The 18,548-nt window shown below is 36.4% G+C and overlaps 1 protein-coding gene and 1 pseudogene across 5 annotated transcripts in view; one reads left to right on the plus strand and one right to left on the minus strand.

Moving 5' to 3' along the window:
* The window catches only part of ZCCHC11 (zinc finger, CCHC domain containing 11), a 123,312-nt gene that overhangs the window by 74,589 nt on the left and 30,175 nt on the right, over positions 1 to 18,548 (minus strand). For all 5 annotated transcript variants that reach the window (XM_008578504.1, XM_008578436.1, XM_008578368.1 and 2 more), the window contains exons 3-4: positions 14,097 to 14,260; positions 10,875 to 10,991 (exon numbers count right to left, since the gene is read on the minus strand). In XM_008578504.1, the coding sequence (XP_008576726.1) occupies positions 10,875 to 10,991; positions 14,097 to 14,260 (281 nt within the window). The remainder of the gene's footprint in view (positions 1 to 10,874; positions 10,992 to 14,096; positions 14,261 to 18,548) is intronic.
* LOC103596377 lies at positions 5,289 to 5,799 on the plus strand (annotated as a pseudogene).

Below are 18,548 nucleotides of genomic sequence, written 5' to 3' on the forward strand. Positions count from 1 at the left end.
GAGGGTTCGGATCCCACATACAGACCGACCGCTCACTGGCTGAGCGAGGTGCGGGCGCAGCACCGAGGGTTGCGATCCCGTTGCCAGTCCCGGTCCAGTACGGGCGCGACACTGAGGGTTGCGATCCGTTGCCGGTCACGAAAAAAGACAAAAAGGAAAAAAAAAAAAATCACCCATAATCTTATATCCTACTATATCCTCTATTTTTAAACATAACTGAGACCATACTGTTTCTTTTATTTAGTATTCTTTATAACATAGGCATTTTCTGTTAACACTTTTCAGTCAAGAAACAATCTCTCATCTTTTGAGACACTGAGCTCCCGTCAGATACAATAACCAAAACTAGTTGGGTTTCATAACCACCCAAATATAGTTAAACAAAGACTTTGGTTCATTCCTATTTTCATCCATTGCTACCATATTCAGTTTTAACATAAGTAAAGCTTGTCTCAGGCAGAGAACTATCAAATATGGGGAGCAAGTCAACCTCACTTTTATGTTTCTATAATCACGTCTGCAATTCTTAATTATAAGTCCTGGATGAGCATCTAAGTTTTCAGGACTATTTTTTTTTCCCAAAGGATTAACAGCAACATACTTAATTTAAAAAATGATACGAGATTAATATACTACAAAATTATTTTTATATACATGGAAGTACCACAAAATGCTCTGAATTATATTTCTAGATTTTCACGGAAATAAGAACACAAAAGACAATCAAGAAACACACTCCTCTACCTATGCTATCAATAATCCTATCCTACTTCCTTTAGGATGTTTTTCCATCAAACATTCTCATTGATATCCTCCTGTCATTGATCCTCATATCCTCCTGATATCCTTATATCCTCTGTCACAAATATTATCAATGAAGTCCCTTTTGTAACTTACATTCTAGTTAAACAATCAATACATAAAAAAATATATAATATTATGTCAGGTAGTGATATGAAGAAAAACAGAGTAAAAGGCTACAGAGTGATCTGAAGGGGTGTTATTTTAGAATAGAGTGGATGAAGAGGGCCACCCTGAACAGGTAACATTTAAGCAGAGACCTGAATGAAGTGGAGGAAAAAGACATTTAAGTTTCTGGGGGGAGAGAATTCCAGACAAAGAGAACAGCAAATGCAAAGACTCTGAGGCAAGAAAGTCCCTAATGTTACTTGAAGAGACCCAGGTGGCCAGATAACAAAGAGGTGACTGTGGAAGATGACTAACTGAAGAGTTAATTAAAAAACCAAATATTGCATGACCTTACAGGACTTGGTAAGGGCTTACAATTTTATTCTTAGTTGGGAAGCCATTGAAGGACTCGGAGCAGGAAGTAACACTATATGACACATTTTAAAAGAGCAACCCAGACTGCTAAATGGAGAACAGACTCTGCAGGGCAGGGAGGGAGGTAAGTTAGAAATAGTCCCGGTGAGGGCCAGCCCAGTGGCGCACTGGAGAGTGCACCGCTTGGGAGTGTGGCAGCGCTCCCGCCGAGGGTTCGGATCCCATGTGGAGACCGGTTCCCGCTCACTGGCTGAGCGCGGTGCGGGCGCAACACCAAGGGTTGTGATCCCGTTGCTGGTCAGTAAAAAAGACAAAAAGGAAAAAAAAAAAAAAAGAAATAGTCCCGGTGAGAGGTGGTGGTAGCTTAGATTGAAGTAGAAAGTAGAGGTGTGTGACAAATAACTGAATTTGGAATACATGGCATTTTAAAGGTAAAGTTGATAGGATGTGCTGATGGTATGAATGTGAGGTATAGGAGAAAGAGATGAAACAAGGATGACTTAAAAGTATTTGTCCTGAACAGCTGGGTGAATAGTGGTGCCTTGTACTGAGATGAAATAAATTCTGGGAAGAATCAGTTTAGGCTAGGAAAACTTGCCCAAGAGGCAAGAGCCTCTTAATTGGTCTTCCATTTCTAATCTTTGGCCTTTCATCCCATTCTCCATATTGCTACCAATTATTCTCCTACTTAAAAACCTTCAATAAACCTTCAACAAAATTCTAGCAAACTGAATTCAGCAGCATATTAAATGATTATATGCCATGACTAAGTGGAATTTATTCCTGGAATGTAAGAGTAGGTCAACATACAATAATCAATCAATATCTTATACCACCTTAACAGAATGAAGGAAAAAACAGCATGATCACCTCAATTGATGCACAAAAAGCATCTGACAAAACTCAAAACCCTTTTGTGTTAAAAACACTCAACAAACTAGGAAGAAAAAGAAAACTACCTCAACATAATGAAGGACATATATGAAAAACCCATAGCTAAGATCATACTCAATGGTGAATGACTGAAAGCTTTTCCTCTAACATCAGGAACAAGGCAAGGGTGCCACTCACACCACTTCTATTCAATGTAGTACTGGAAGTTCTAGCCAGAGCAATTAAGCAAGAAAAAGAAATAAAAATCATCCAAATTGGAAAGGAAGAAGTAAAATCTGTTTGTAGATGATATGATTTTATATGTAAAAAACCCCATATACTACACACACACACGCATACAAGCTGTTAGAACTAATAAATGAATTCAACAAAGCAGCAGGATACAAATCAACATATAAAAATCAGGTGCATTTCTACACATAGCAATGAACAATCTGAAAAGGAATTAAGAAGACAATTTCATTTACAATACCATCAAAAAGAATAAAATACTAAGGAAAGACGTGTACAATAAAAACTCTAAAACATTGATGAAAGAGACTAAAGACATAACTAAATGGAAACACATTCCATGTTCACAGATTGTAAGACTTAGTATTGTTAAAATGTCAATGCTACCCAAAGCAATCTAAAGATTCAATGCAATCCCTCTTAAAATCCCAATGACTTCTGTTGTGGAAAGAGAAAAAATAAATCTTAAAATTCTCATGGAATCTCAAAGGACCCCAAATACCCAGAGCAATCTTTACAAAGAAGAACAAAGTTGGAGGATTCACACTTCCTGATTTCAAAACTTACTACCCAAAGCTACACCAATCAAAATAGTATGGTACCGACATAAAAACAGACATACAGACTAATGGAATAGAAGAGGGAGCCCAGAAATAAACCCTCGCATATATGGTCAAATGATTTTCAACAAGGATGCCAAAGCCATTCAGTGAGAAAAGAACAGTTTTCAACAAATGGTACTGAGAAAACTGGATATCCACATGCAAAGAATGAAGGTGGACGCTTACATCATACATAAAAGTTAACTCAATAGGGATCTATAACCTAAATGTAAGACCTAAAACTATAAAACTCTTAGAATAAAGCATAGAGCAAAATCTTCACGAGACTGGATTTAGCAATAATTTTCTTGAATATGACACCAAAAGCACAGGCAACAAAAGAAAAAACAGACAAACTGGACTCCATGAAAATTTAAAACATTTGTTCATCAAATGACACTATCAACAGAGTACAAAGGCAATCCACAGAATTGGAGAAAACATTTGCAAATCACATATTTGATAAGGGATTAACATCTGGACATATAACGAACTTCTGAAACTCAACAAGAAGGCAAACAACCCAATTCAAAAGTGGACAAAGGACTTGAATAGACATTTCTTCACAGATGATGTACAAATGGCCAACAAGCACATGAAAAGATGCTGAACATCACTAATCATTAGGGAAACGCAAATCAGAAGCACGAGATAGCACTTCACATCCATCAGGACTGCTATTACCAAAAAAAGAAAAAAGAAAAAAGAAAGAAAGAAAAGAAAAAGAAAAAAAAGAGTTGGTGTAAATATGGAGAAACTGGAACTCTTGTGCATAGCTGGTGGGAATGTAAAATGGTGCAGCCATTGTGGAAAACATCGTGGCAAGTCCTCAAAAACATAAACATAGATTTACCACTTGATCCCGCAATTCCACTTCTGGGTATACATACAAAAGAAATGAAAGCAGGGACTTGAACAGGTATTTGTACATTAATATTTGTTCACAGCAACATTGTTTACAATAGCCAAAAGGTGGAAACAACTCAAATGTCAATCCATGAATGAAACGGATACATAAAATATGGTATATGAGTATAGATACAACGGAATATTATTCAACCTTAAAAAGGAAGGCAATTTTGATACATGCTACAACATGGTTGACTTGAAGACATTATGTATGCTAAGTGAAATATACACAAAAAGACAAATATTGTATGATTCCACTTATATGAGGTACCAATAATAAACAAATACATAGAGACAGAAAGTAGAACAGTGGTTACTAAGGCCTGGAGGGACAGGAAAATGGGGAGTTCTTGTTTAATGCAAACAGAGTTTCAGTATGGTATGATGAAAAAGTTCTGGAAGTCGATAGTGGAGATGACCGCAAAACAATGTGAATATACTTAATGTCACTAAACTTTACACTTAAAAAGGATTTAAATGCTAAATTTTATGTTATATATATTTTACTACAATAAAAAAATTTCAAAAAAAATCTTAAATGGCACCAATAAGATAATGCAACATCTTAACATGGAATATAAAGCAATTTGGTCTTGGCTTGCCATTCTAAGGCCCTCCTCCAACCCCTTCAACATTCCCTCCACCCCCTCCAACATTTTTGGAGGACACCCACACTTAGTTACACTCTCCAAATACTATATGCACTATTGGGCCTCCGTGCTTTTACTCATTTTGTTCCCTATGCCCTCTTCCTTGTATCCATCTGGTGAAACTTCAACGATTCTTCAAAGTATTACTTAAATGTCACATATTCAGTGAGGCCTTCTTAATACCTTTCCTCCAACATTATGAAACGTTCTCTTTAAATCATGATTAATACCATCACCTATCCTCTGAATTCCATCCCTCTTTACCTACTCAGTAATCAACTCCTCCTCCTTATTGTAAACATTACCCAATCCACTAGTCAGTATTTTCATCAAGTAAGCACTCTCTACCTCTACAGTAACAGCAGCATCTACCATTTATTGAGTACCTACTATGGATTTGGCATTGTGCCAAGTGCTTTACAGATATTATGTCATTAAACTCTTACAGTAAGTCTTCCTCAGATAAATATTACCAAGACCATTTTATAGATAAGAAAACTGAGGCTTGTAAATGTTAAATAACTTCCTACAATCACAAGATGGAATTAAGAATTAAATCTAATTCTAAAAAGCTTATGCTTTTTCCACTCTATTTACATCATTAGTCAACAAGGGAATCTGCCAGACCCTTGCTAATTCAATTTCTTTCCCATTCCAGGCCATTCTCTACCATCACCCCCTTCACCTTGGATCGTGTTCAAGAAATCTGATTTAAAAAAAAGAAAATGGGTCCAACTGCATCCAGTTGAAAACCTGTTATTAAAGGTATTAAGAACCAACTGATAGAGCAATTTCAAGGTACTGAACCATGACTTAATCAAATCATGCCTAAGAAAGATCCTGTCAAATACCATGAACATATAGAAATCCTTAGAGTAAATGGAGAATTATTATTTTTTAGGCAAAGAGAGGGGCCTTTTTATCCAACCCTAAGGTTACTTCACAAATATCCTTTTACCCTGCCACACCAGCAGGTTGATAAAGGAGCCATCAAATTTGTACTCAGTGGAGCAAATATCATGTGTCCAGGCTTAACTTACCCTGGAGCCAAGCTTTACCCTGTTGCAATAGATAACATTGTTGCAATTACAGCAGAAGGAAAACAGTACACTGTACTTGTTGAAGTCATGAAGACGTCTGCAGAAGATATTGAGAAACTCAAAGGAATTGGCATTGAAAATATCCATTATTTAAACGATGGGCTATGGCAGATGAAGATGTACAAATGAGCCTCAGAAGGAATGCACTTGGGCTAAATATGGATATTGTGCTATATCTGGGTTTGGGTCTGTGTGTGACAGCATGAAAACAATGCCTCTGTGGTTATGGTGAATAAATTCAACAGATGCTAATAAATAAATAAATAAATCGTTAGTCAACAAATATTTATGCAGCAACTATGTGCCAGGCACTGTGGTAGGCAATGGAGTTACAATGGGGAAAAAGAATACTTATAATCTCTGCCCTCATGGAGCTTACAGTCAAGACAGAGATAAAGATTAATCAAATGATTATTCAAGCTAATAAAAAAATTAAAACTGTGATGGAAGTTCCACTCTGCCATATTAAAAGGGAAAAAAAATCCTGTGTGCCACTCTAGCTACCACCAATCTTCCTTTCTTTCCTTCACTATAAAGTTTCCTGAAAGTTGAATCTATTCTCCCTTTATTTCCCTACCCTTGCTCACTCAAAACTATATCCTTTTAGCTCTAAAACAAAAACTGCATTTACTAGGATTATCAAAACTTCCCCAGTTGCCAGATCAAACATTTCAAAGTACTTAGGTTATTTTTACTTATAATATTACACTCTGGACCCTCTTGAAACTCTTCTTTCTTTCAGCTTCCGTAACATCTTCCTCTAATTCTACTTTTCTGCTCGATTACCAGTCTATTGGCTGCTCTTCCTCTATTAGTTCCTTAAATTGTTATGTATCTTGATCTTCTCTCTTTCTCAATCCTTTGGCGATCTCACCCACAACCATGTCAATATGTCGAAGATTACCAAATCTGAATCTCCAGCTCTTAATATATGTTCCAGATCCTTATATTCAAATGATTGCTGGACATCTCTATTTGAAGGGTCCCACAGGTGTCTCAAACTCAGAATGCTCAGAAACATTTTTCTTTTTTATTTCCTCTAAGTAAATGGCAACAGAGTCTATGATATCTTCTCAAATCAGATACCTTATGATCATTCTAGACATCTAAGGCTTCCACCCCGACAACTCTACATCCTAAAGCTCTTACCTCAACTCCATTCTCACTAACTCCTACTTCACATCAAATGTTCATCACTGCTTAACTAGATTATCATGAAAGACTGTTCTCCCCAACCTAGACCTTTATCAGACTTCTTTCATACTGATGCCAGGGTGACTGACCTTGCAAAAATACATGTCACTAAGCTCCATAATGCTCAAAATAAAATCCAAACTAACATAGTTATGTATATGAAAAACTGAAACTCTGTATCTGACAAACCTCCTTCCAGTCCCTGGCAACCATGATTCTACTTTTGTCTTTATGATTTTGACTACTCTAAAAACCTCATATAAATGGAATCATACACTATTTTTCATTCTGAGTGGCTTGTTTTCACCTAGCATACTGTTCTCAAGGTTCATCCATGTTGTAACATACTGCAGAATTTCCATCCTTTTTAAGGCTGAATAATATTCTCTTGTATGGATATATCACATTTTGCTTATCCATCCATCCATCAATGGACTTGGATTGCTTCTATGTTTTAGCTATTATGAAGGATGCTATGAACATATGTGTACAAATATCCCTTTGAGACCCAGTTTTCAATTCTTTTAAGTATATACTCAGAAGTGAAATTGCTAGATCATATGGTATTTCTATTTTTAATTTTTTGAGGAACATACTCTTTTCCAGAGCAGCTGTACAATTTCTATACCTGACTTTTTTCCTAATCTTAGGGAGACAGCATTCAGTCTCTCACTAGTATGTATGATGTTAGCTGTAAGTTTTTGCACATGTTCTTTATCATGTTGAGGAAATAGTTTCCTTCTATTCCTAACTTGCTGAGACTTTTTATGAGATAGCTTTCTCTTATTTTGTTTTTGTTTTTGTTTGTTTGTTTGTTTGTTAATATGGTGAACTACATTGATTGGTTTTCTTTAATCTTAAACTAACACTGCACTCCTGGAATAAAGCCCCACTTGGTCATGATGCATTTATTCCTTTAGTATATTGCTGGATTCAAATTGCTAAAATAATGTTTAGAATTTTTGCATCTGTGTTCATGAAGGAGAATGGTCTGAAGTTTTCTTTCATTATAATGTCTTTTTCTGGTTTGGGATGTTACTCATAGACTGAATTGGGAAGTATTCCTCCTCTTCAGTGTTCTGCAAGAGTTTGTATAGAACAGGTACACATATCAACTATCTAAAAGCTCAATGATGCTCTTTTCTTTCTTGCTTGCTTTTTTTCTTTCTTTCTTTCTATTCTTTTTCTCTGTGTTTCATTCCGGTAGTTTCCATTGCTAGTCTTCAAGTTGACTAATCTCTTCTTCTGCAATGTCTTATCTGCTATTAGTTCTACCCAATGTATTTTTAATATGAAGACACTGTACTTTTCACTTCTAAAAGTCCTATTTGGGCCGGCCCGGTGGCGCACTCAGTAGAGTGCGGCGCCTGGGAGCGCGGCGGCACTCCCGCTGAGGGTTCGGATCCCATATAGAGACCGGTCCACTCACTGGTTGAGCGTGGTGCGGGCGTGACACCGAGGGTTGCGATCCCGTTACCAGTCACGAAAAAAGACAAAAAGGAAAAAAATAAAAAATAAAAATAAAAGTCCTATTTGAATCCTTTTTATACCTTCCATGTCTCTACTTCATTTTCAGAACATAAGAATACAGTTTATTAACTGTCTTCATGTCCTCTACTATTTCTATCGTCTGTCATTTCAAGGACAGTTTGATTGGCTGATTTCTCTCTTCATCGTTTGTATTTTCCTGCTTCCTTGCATGCCTGATAACTTCTAACTGAATGTCAGATGTGTGAATTTTGGAGGGTGATGAATACTTTTGTATTTCTATAAATATTCTTAAGCTTTGTTCTGTAATAACATTAAATACTTGGAAGCCATTTATCCTTCTAGGTCTTGCCTTTATAATTTTTTAGGTAGGACCAGACTACATTTAGTTTAGGTCCAAATATTCCCACTACTGAAACAACATCCTTCTGAGTACTCTACCCAATGCCCCATGAAATATGTGGTATTCCAGTCTGAACATTCAGAAGCCCTGTGTGAGCACCAAGCACTATTCTAATTTTCTCAGACATTTCTTTCCCTGGCTTCAGAACTGTGCTGAATATACCAAGGGAACCATCCACAGATCTTTTCTACTTCTTTTTCTGCAGTTTTCTCTTTTTGGTTACATTGTCTTGTGAGCTTTAGCCACCCTGGACTCCCTGGACTCTAAGGTCCCTCTCTTCAACTCTGGGGGTCCACTGGATTCTCCTCTCTGTAATGAGGCCTGGAAACTCTCTCAAACTAGAGTAATCACTGGCTTCATTTGATTTTCATTTGCTGACTGTCTTTTGTTGCCTGAAAACCACTGACTGATCACTTTGATTTTTGTTGTTGTTTCAAGGGGAAGGTAAATCCAGTCTCTTGTTATTCCATCTTTACCAAAAGCAGAAATCCTGTATGGCTGCTTCCAATTCTGTTTTTTGTTTTTGTCTGTTTATTCTTACAATGTTCTAAAATTTCCCTATAGTGTGCATAGGTATGTCTTTCTTTTTAAGTTTCTTGCTTGGAATTCTCTGAGCTTCCTGTGACTAATGATCACCATCTTTCAACATCTCTGGAAAATCCCTAGTTATTAGCTCCTAGACTACCAACTTGTCTCTGTTCTATTAAGTTTTCTGAAGCTCTAATTAAATCAAAATAATAGGCTGGCAAAATCCGAATGATTTCTTTTCCTTCTAAGTTTCTTTTCTTTTTTTTTTTTTTTTTTTTAAAAAGATGACCGGTAAGGGGATCTTAACCCTTGACTTGGTGTTGTCAGCACCACGCTCACCCAGTGAGCAACCGGCCATCCCTATATGGGATCTGAACCCATGGCCTTGGTGTTATCAGCACCGCACTCTCCCGAGTGAGCCACAGGCCGGCCCCCTTCTAAGTTTCTGATATGCTTCAGTTCATTCATTTTTTGCAGAAAAGGGTATTGGGCACCTACTATGTGTCAGGCACCCCTGAGCAACAGAAACAAAAATAAATAAGAAACCAAACCTGTCTTCTAGAATACTGAAGTCTAAAAGGGTAGAGACAGCAAACAATTAAAACACAGCATACTAGGTTTTTTGTAAGGTATGTAAAAGCTTCTATGGGAGCGCAGTGGAGGAGTACCTAACACAGACTTTCTGGGAGGGTCAGATAAGAGAATATTTCTCCAAGAAGAATTGAGACTCAGAGATAAGAGGTTACACAGTATTAGTATTATAACTTTAAGGAGAAAAAAATTAAATAGTAATATACTATACATTTTTAAAAGAAAAGCTCTCTATTCATATCTATATCTATGAAATATTTTAGTAGAAATAACTGAAAAATTACAAATCCCCAAAGTCCAAAGCTTATATGGCCCTGCAAGGTCTGTACCTCTCCAGTTTCATGTCATACCATTTTCTCCCTAGGTTTCTGCTCCAATCATACTAGACTCTTTCAGTCCCTCATATGCTATATACTTTCCTGTCTAGACACCTTTATTCATGGTGCTTTTTTATGTAAAATGCTATCCACTTACTCCTCTATGCCACTCACCTTTTTGCTATTTAAACTACTACTTCAAGGTTCAACTCAAATGTTACTTTCTCAGAGAAAGCTTCCTTGTTCTAGACCAAGTAAAATATCCTTTTATACTTCCTTAGCACCACATTTCCCACTTTAAAACTTTCGTTATACTTAAACTCTATCCAATGTATACCTTTACCAATTCTTAGAAACTCAGAGGGTAAGAATCACTACTATCTTATTTATCACTGCCTAGACCTAGCACACAAGAACTCAATAAATATCAGTTGGATAAACTGACTGTACCTGACAGCTTTAAACTTAGGAATCAACATTCTTCAGGATGAGCAAACTGGTCTCGAGAAGGTTCCCCTCCTGACCACCTGAGATAAGGAAGGCAATCACAGCTTTCATGGCTATCACTTCAGTTACTATTATAACAGTAGACAAATACCTCATTTTTAGTTTCATAAGTAAAAAATATTTGATATATTTTACCATTCAAAAAATAAATTAATTTTTTTTTATAAAGAGCTTACCAAAATATTTTTCTTATGTCGCTTCTCCTTTATATGCTTATGAGCTCCCTGGATGTTTTCAATGTGAATTAAGCAAAGTTTGCATAGATACCGGCAATTGGTATATTCTGGCGATCGCTGAAGAGACAAGTTAAAAAATGCACTTTTTCAGAAAACAAAGGAGTAAATAATTGACTGTATAAGTGGATAATACAATTATGTAAATATAACAGAAATAAACAACAAAGGAATAGTTTTTAATAAACAAGTTAGTACTTATACACCCATGAGATAATTGTCATTTTCAAAATAGTCATCATAGGACATTATATGCGAATTCAAACAATATCATGATAAGGTAAATATGTTCAATATTCACCTAACATCATCTTTAGAATCCAATGTAAGATAAGAAAGGTAATCTTCTTAGTCTTATTCCAATCCTGTTCCAAAAATTGATTTCAAACTTAAGTCTTTTTGATTACAACTTTACTTGTATTATCTTATTTAATCCTCATAACAATCCCATGAGCCAGGTGTTGTTATTTATTATCAACCCCATTTTACTAATGAAGAAACGCAGGTTTAAAGAGGTTAAATAACTTAGCCAATGTTATCCAACCAGTATGTAGCACAGCCAGACCCAGTGACTCTAAAATCCTTATAGTTGACCATTAATTACCGACCAACTGCTATGTGCAGGGCACTATATTAGGCACAATATCAAATAAGACAAAAATACTCTTACCATCATGAAGTTTCTAGTTTCACAGAAGAGGCATATGAAAATGTTTAAATATGTCCTTTATTATAGTCATAATATTTTATTTTACCATAAAACTAACAGACTAATCAACCTTCTCTAAACCATCAGTAGACAAGCTAGAATAAAGATTTCTGGATACAGAGATTCTAAGTATTTCCAGGTCAATATTTAGTACTCACTATAGGTAAATTTACTCTTCTGATCTAGTGGTTTGGACTTCTTCATTGGTACAGGCAAAAATCTATATCTTTACTCCTCAATTAGATAATCTATGGGTACACTGTGAAGCAAAGGACCTGATGAAATCAAAAGAACTTGGGAAGAATATTCTTAATAAGTGTCTAAAGTTCATAAAGAAAAATATTAGTTAAGAGTACAAAAGGGGTTGAGCTATCAGCTCAGTTGGTTAGAGCACAGTGTTACAATACCAAGGTCAAGGGTTCAGATCCCCCTACCGGCCAGCCATCCCCACCCCCTTCCACCAAAAAAAGAGCTCAATGAATTGATAACAAGAGGTCTGGAGGGCATAAGAAACAAAAAGGTGTCAGAAAGAAAAGGGATTATAGACATTTACATATAGACATTACATAATATAAGTACTGGCACAGTGACTTTACATCATTGCTGACTAAATTCAACAACCAATTAAATGTTTTCCAATGCTTTCAAGCTTTCCCTTCACAGGAAAGGGCCATTCTTTTCACAGAAACAGGCCATTCTTTCCTACTACAATCAATACCCATTCCACTCCAATTTCTTCCTTCTCCCAAGAACTGACTTTTCCTGCTCATTCCTATGTATCTTCCTATCTAGTTGCTTGTATGTTTTCCTTGAAAAAACGTTTTCACATTTCCTTTATACATACCATATAATTTATCTACACCACCCTTCTCCTACCCACCTGCTCAATTCGTAGGCATTCTTTGAGACTCAGCTCCTGTGTCATCACTTTATAAAGCATTCCCCAAACTGATACCTCTATACTATACACCCAACTCAAGTTGGTCACTCTTTTGTCTATTATTCCATTTCCAAATAATATTATTACTATTATTACATGTCTTTCTCTAATCAGTAAACTCTTAGAAAAGCAGTATCACGTTTTTTAAAATGTCAGTCATGTTCCAATTTAACTTTTTATCACCAGATTATGGCACATGAAAGGCACTCAATATGTATCGTCATAATGAACAAATCCAGAAATAAATACTAACTCCAGGCTTAGGAGACGAAAAGTGAGAGGGCTAAGTAAAAACAGAACTAAGTGAAATAGAAAATTGCAAAAAAAGACTTCCTTCTAACTAGGACTATTTTTTTTTTTTTCTAACTAGGATCTTATAAGACTAGCTATACCACCCAGACTCTCTCCTGTATTATGGGCCTCTACTCCTTGATATTTTCTCTTTTCATATGGTTACTACTCTGTCCTAATTTCTATTAATAACTCAGGATTGCCTTTTTCAATCTAGATATAATCTCATTTTTCTAAACAATATAGAATCATACCATACGTTTCGAATTTATCAAGAATAATGACCTATTTCCTTGTATGCATACTCACAAATATACCAACTATCTATTTGTCACTATTTTGATTTGTGATTCTTTCCTTCAACGCCTAGCAGTGTTTTCATTGTTGAGGCTAGGAACATGTATTTCTAGGTTAGGAAATTAATTAGTACTCAGGAATGAGATACCCGTGGCTAGAAAAGTCCCTAATATATAGTAGATATTCAGTAAATATGCTGTAGGAGAAAAAAAAGGAGAAGAGAAAAAAGAAAAGCAAGGGAAGAAGGTGGAATTCTAGCACACTGTGTGGTATTCACTAATTTATTTCCATCAATCTGAATGAACTTTTAACTTCTTTTTTTTTTTAATGGAGAAAACAAAATTTATTTGAACTTTTAACTTCTAATGGAAGAAACTGTGTCATTTTCACCAATATATCCCCAGTGCCTAGCATAGCACCTAGCACATAACAAGCACTCAGTATCTATCTCAGTGAATAAATCAGAGGTCAGAAAACTACTTCTGTAAAGAGCAAAGTAATATTTTGGTAAATATTTTCTGCTTTACAGGTGATATAGTCTCCGTGGCAACTACTCAACTCAGCTTTGCCATAGTAGCATGAAAGGAGCCATAAACAATATGTAAACAAATGGGCACGGTTGTGTTCCAATAAAACTTCGTTTACAAAAAAAGGGGGCTAGTTGTATTTTATCACATTCAAAAAAAAGGGGGGGGGGATAGGCCATAGTTTGCTATGAATGAAGTCAGACTCATAAATTTAAGTATTTGCTGAACAAAGGGAGGGAAGGAAGAAAAATGAAAAGAAGAAAGGAAGGAAAGTGGGAAGTAAGGAAAGATGAATGCTACCTCTATCTTACAAATAAAAGAAAAATAAAAAGAGCTGCACTTGGGAAAGAAAAGTTATAAAACATGCATTTCCCTCCAAATAACGAAACAACATAGTATACTTTTTCAAGTCGAAAGATGTGATCTCTTTCTAAGCGTTCTTCTGCTTGTTTCAAGCCTAGCCTCTGCTCAGGTGTCAATGCAGATTCATCTATCACAGTGGCATTTTCTAAATAGTCCATCTCTGAAGAATTTTCTTTATTAGATTCATCATTCTTCATTTTACCTAGAAAAGGAAGCAATCACATCATCAGAACTGGTAAAAAAAAATTTTTTTTAATGTTTTAATGGAAAACATTCAATTCATATACATACAGAAAAAATATTGTCCTTATATTTTCCTTGGTCATACAAGTTGGTACACCCATGTAAAATATAGGAAATATACATGGTATCAAAATTCACAAAGAAAAATCTACCTCATGGGTTAAATTCCTACCTTGTTCTTCCAATCTATCCATCAAGAGACATACATAACTGAAACTACACAATACAAAGTTAACATTACGTAACCACTTTATAGAATCTCTGAAATCAATTTGATAAGAAGCCACTTTGAGTCTTACTCAAAGAAGATTAGTCACTGAACTGAAGTCACTTAAATCACTAGCAGTTAAAAGAACACATATACTCGAGACTACAAACCCATATCCTCCGTCTTGCTTCCACTGAACTCATGGATATCTCCATGACATCAACAATTTTCCTCTGCCTCTCAGCCTCCTAACTAGATTATAATCTCTTTAAGGCACAGACTATGTATATTCATCTTTGCATTTCCAGCATCTAGCAATATGTACCTGACATACAGTAGGTTCCACCAGCAGTGTGATTTTTTAAAATACAAACTGTTAATTCTCTTGCTTAAAATACTTAAAAGGCTTTCAAAGAGTTCAGAATAAAGTTTAAACTCCCTAGCATATTACATGCAGTCCCTTACCCTCATGACGGAAGTAAACAGAATAAATACCATAATTCCAAGTTCTAATAAATGCTATAAAGGAAAAAAGGAAGGAACTCAGCTTTAGATATGGGAGTCCAGGATGGCTTCTCCAAGGAAATATCACTTAAGCCAAAACCTAAAGAAAGAGAGTTAATTTGCCTCTATCTCTAACTTCATATCTTGCCCTAACATTTTCCATTTCATTCACACCAAATGTGCTAGAATGGATCACTGCTGCTTTAAGTCTCAAAGTCTTTATGTATGCTATTCCCTCCTCCATCAAAGCCTCCCAATTCAATTAGTAATATCTACTTATCCTTCAAAATTCAGCTTAAGCATCACCTGTTTCAGAAGCCATTCTAATATTCTCTATATTCTCATAGCACCCTCTTTTATCTCACATTTACAGAATAATGTAATTTGTATTCATTTACCTATCTCCTACATGAGATAAAGGATTGATTCTTTGATGCTAATGAACAGGTTTTATTTAATTCTACCTTCACAAGGGTTCAGATCCCTGTACTGGCCTGCTGCAATCATCAATAAACTTTGTACCTTTAGATTTTAATACAATGCCTACACCAGAACTGACACTTTAATGAATATCTGTTGAATAATTTAAAAAATTTGGATGTATATGAAAGCACTTCCAGAAAGAAATGCTCATAGATAATCAACAAATCTCTCTACTCTACCCTCAAAAGCCAATTACATGCCATCTAGAGGAACCCTGACAGTCAATTCTACCTTTTGATAGAACTAATTTTCTGAACAATGAAGAAATGGTTATGCCTCTGGAGGTGGTGCATTTCCCACCACAAGAGCACAAGAGTTTCTAGAATAGGAAGGCAAACTCTTGGTTAAGGATGTTATAAAAAGAAAAAAAGCAAGGAACTCAAACACCAGAACTGTAGCTAGGTTAGATAAGTGTTTTCTTAAATTATAGTCAGGAAAATACTGATGTACCATGAGGAACTTGTGACTATGTCCTAATATTTAGAAAAATAACTTAATTTTTTAGTAACCATTTTATCATGGAAATGTAAAAGAAAAGATAAATCCTAGTTTTATTTCTACATTTCATGAAAAAGGATAGTATCAAGACAACATAATAATTATAACCTCCTTCCCTTTTTGATATGTGTAACTTGCCCTGAAATACAAAGCAACTAACACCAGCACATCCTGAAAAATTATCGTTTCTGCCCATATAAACAATTAGAAAAAGCTACATATCTTTCTTGAAAAGTCAGAAATAAATGAAATTATTTAATTTTCCAGAATCAACATACAAAATAAAATATCGGCAGAATGTCCCAAAATGTGTTCAACAGAACACTAGTTCATGAGAGGTTAATACTCTCATAAAACAACAAGAGTTGAAAACTGGTATCCACACAAAAACTAGTACATGAATGTTCACAAAAGCACTGTTCACAATAGCCAAACATGGAAATGACCCAAATGGGCATCACTGATATATAAATAAACAAAATGTGGCATATCCACACAATGAAATATTTATTCAGCTATCTTAGCTCTGGCTACCATAACAAAATACCATAGACAGGGTGGCTTAAACAACAGAAATGTATTTTCTCACAGTTCTTGATGGCAGAACGTCCAAGATCAAGGTGCCAGCAGGGGTGTCTGGTGAGGGTTCTCTCCTTGGGTTGCAGACAGCTACCTTCTCACTGAGTGCTCACACGGCCTTTCCTTATAAAGAGAGAAAGATCTCTCTTCTCATTCTCCTTACTCTTCTTATAAAGCCATCAATCCTATCAGATTAGGGCCCCATCCTTATGACCTCAATTAACCTTAATTACCTCCTAAAAGCCTTATTTTCCAATACAATCATATTGGAAGTTAGGGGTTCAACATACTGGAATGGGATACTTCAAAAAGTTCATGGAGGGCCGGCCCGGTGGCATGCTCGGTAGAGTGCGGCGCTTGGGAGCGCGGCGGTGCTCCCACCGAGGGTTCGGATCCCATATAGAGACCGGTCCGCTCACTGGTTGAGCACAGTGCGGGTGCGACACCAAGGGTTGCGATCCCGTTGCCGGTCGCGGTACGGGTGCAACACCAAGGGTTGCGATCCCGTTACTGGTCACGAAAAAAGACAAAAAAGAAAAAAAAAAAGTTCATGGAAAGATTTGCATTATCTTTTAATTCTATTTTCCATGATTTTTTGAAGTACCCTCCTATGAATTTGGGAAAAACACAATTCAGTCCATAGCATCTGCCTTTCAAAAAGGAATGAAGTATTGATACATGCTACAACATGGATAAACCTTGAAAACATGAGGCTTAAAGCTGGACACTTAAAAAAAAAAAAAAGCCAGACACAAAGACCACATACTGTATAACTCCATTTCTGTAAAATATCCAGAATAAGAAAATACACAGAAACAAAGCCTATCAGTGGTTGGCAAGAGGTTGGGGGAAATGAGGAATGGGAAGTGACCCTTACTGGGCTTTGGGTTGCCTTTTGGGGTGATGAAAAAGTTCTGGAATTAGACAGTGGTGATAACTATACAACACTGTAAATGTACTTAATGCCACTGAATTGTACACTTGCAAATGGTTAAGATACTAAATCTTAGGGCCAGCCCGGTGGCGCAATGGAGAGTGCACCGCTTGAGAGCGCGGCGGCGCTCCCGCCGAGGGTTCGGATCCCATGTGGAGACCGGTTCCCGCTCACTGGCTGAGCGTGGTGCGGGCGCAACACTGAGGGTTGCGATCCCATTGCCGGTCCCTGGTACGGGCGCAACACCGAGGGTTGCAATCCCGTTACCGGTCAGTAAAAAAGACAAAAAGGAAAAATAAAAAAAAATTAAAAAATAAAAAAAAAAAAGATACTAAATCGTATATCTACTTATCACACACACAAAAAAGTTAAACACAGAGTTACCATAAACATATCAATTCCACTCTTAGATATATACCCAGGAAAAATGAAAACGTAAATTTATACAAAAACATTTATACAAATGTTCATAGCAGCATTATTCAGAATAGTTAAAAGGTGGAACCAATCCAAATATCTATCAACTGATGAAGAGATAAACAAAATGTAGTATACCCATACAATGGAATATTTTTTGGCCATATAAATGATGTACTGACACATGCTATACCATGGATAAACCTTGAAAACATTATGCTAGGAGAAAAAAGCCAGACACAACAGGCCACATGTTGTACAATTCCATTTATATAAAATAGGAAAGTCTATAGAGACAGAAAGTAGATTAATGGTTGCCAGTAGACAGGAGGATGGGGTAATGAATAGTGACTGCTAATGGGTATGGAGTTTCTCTAAGGGGTGATGAAAGTGTTCAGGAACTAGATAGTAATGATGGCTACATGAATTTGTGAATATACTAAAAACCACTGAATTGTATACTTTAAAAAGGTGATTAGGGGCCGGCCCGGTGGCGCACTGCTACAGTGCGCCACTTGGGAGCGCAGCGGCGCTCCCGCCGAGGGTTCGGATCCCACATACAGACCGGCTGCTCACTGGCTGAGCGAGGTGTGGGCGCAACACCGAGGGTTGCGATCCCGTTGC

The sequence above is a fragment of the Galeopterus variegatus genome, unplaced genomic scaffold (assembly GCF_000696425.1).
Source record: "Galeopterus variegatus unplaced genomic scaffold, G_variegatus-3.0.2 Scaffold6, whole genome shotgun sequence".
In the NCBI taxonomy this organism is placed as follows: Eukaryota; Metazoa; Chordata; class Mammalia; order Dermoptera; family Cynocephalidae; genus Galeopterus; species Galeopterus variegatus.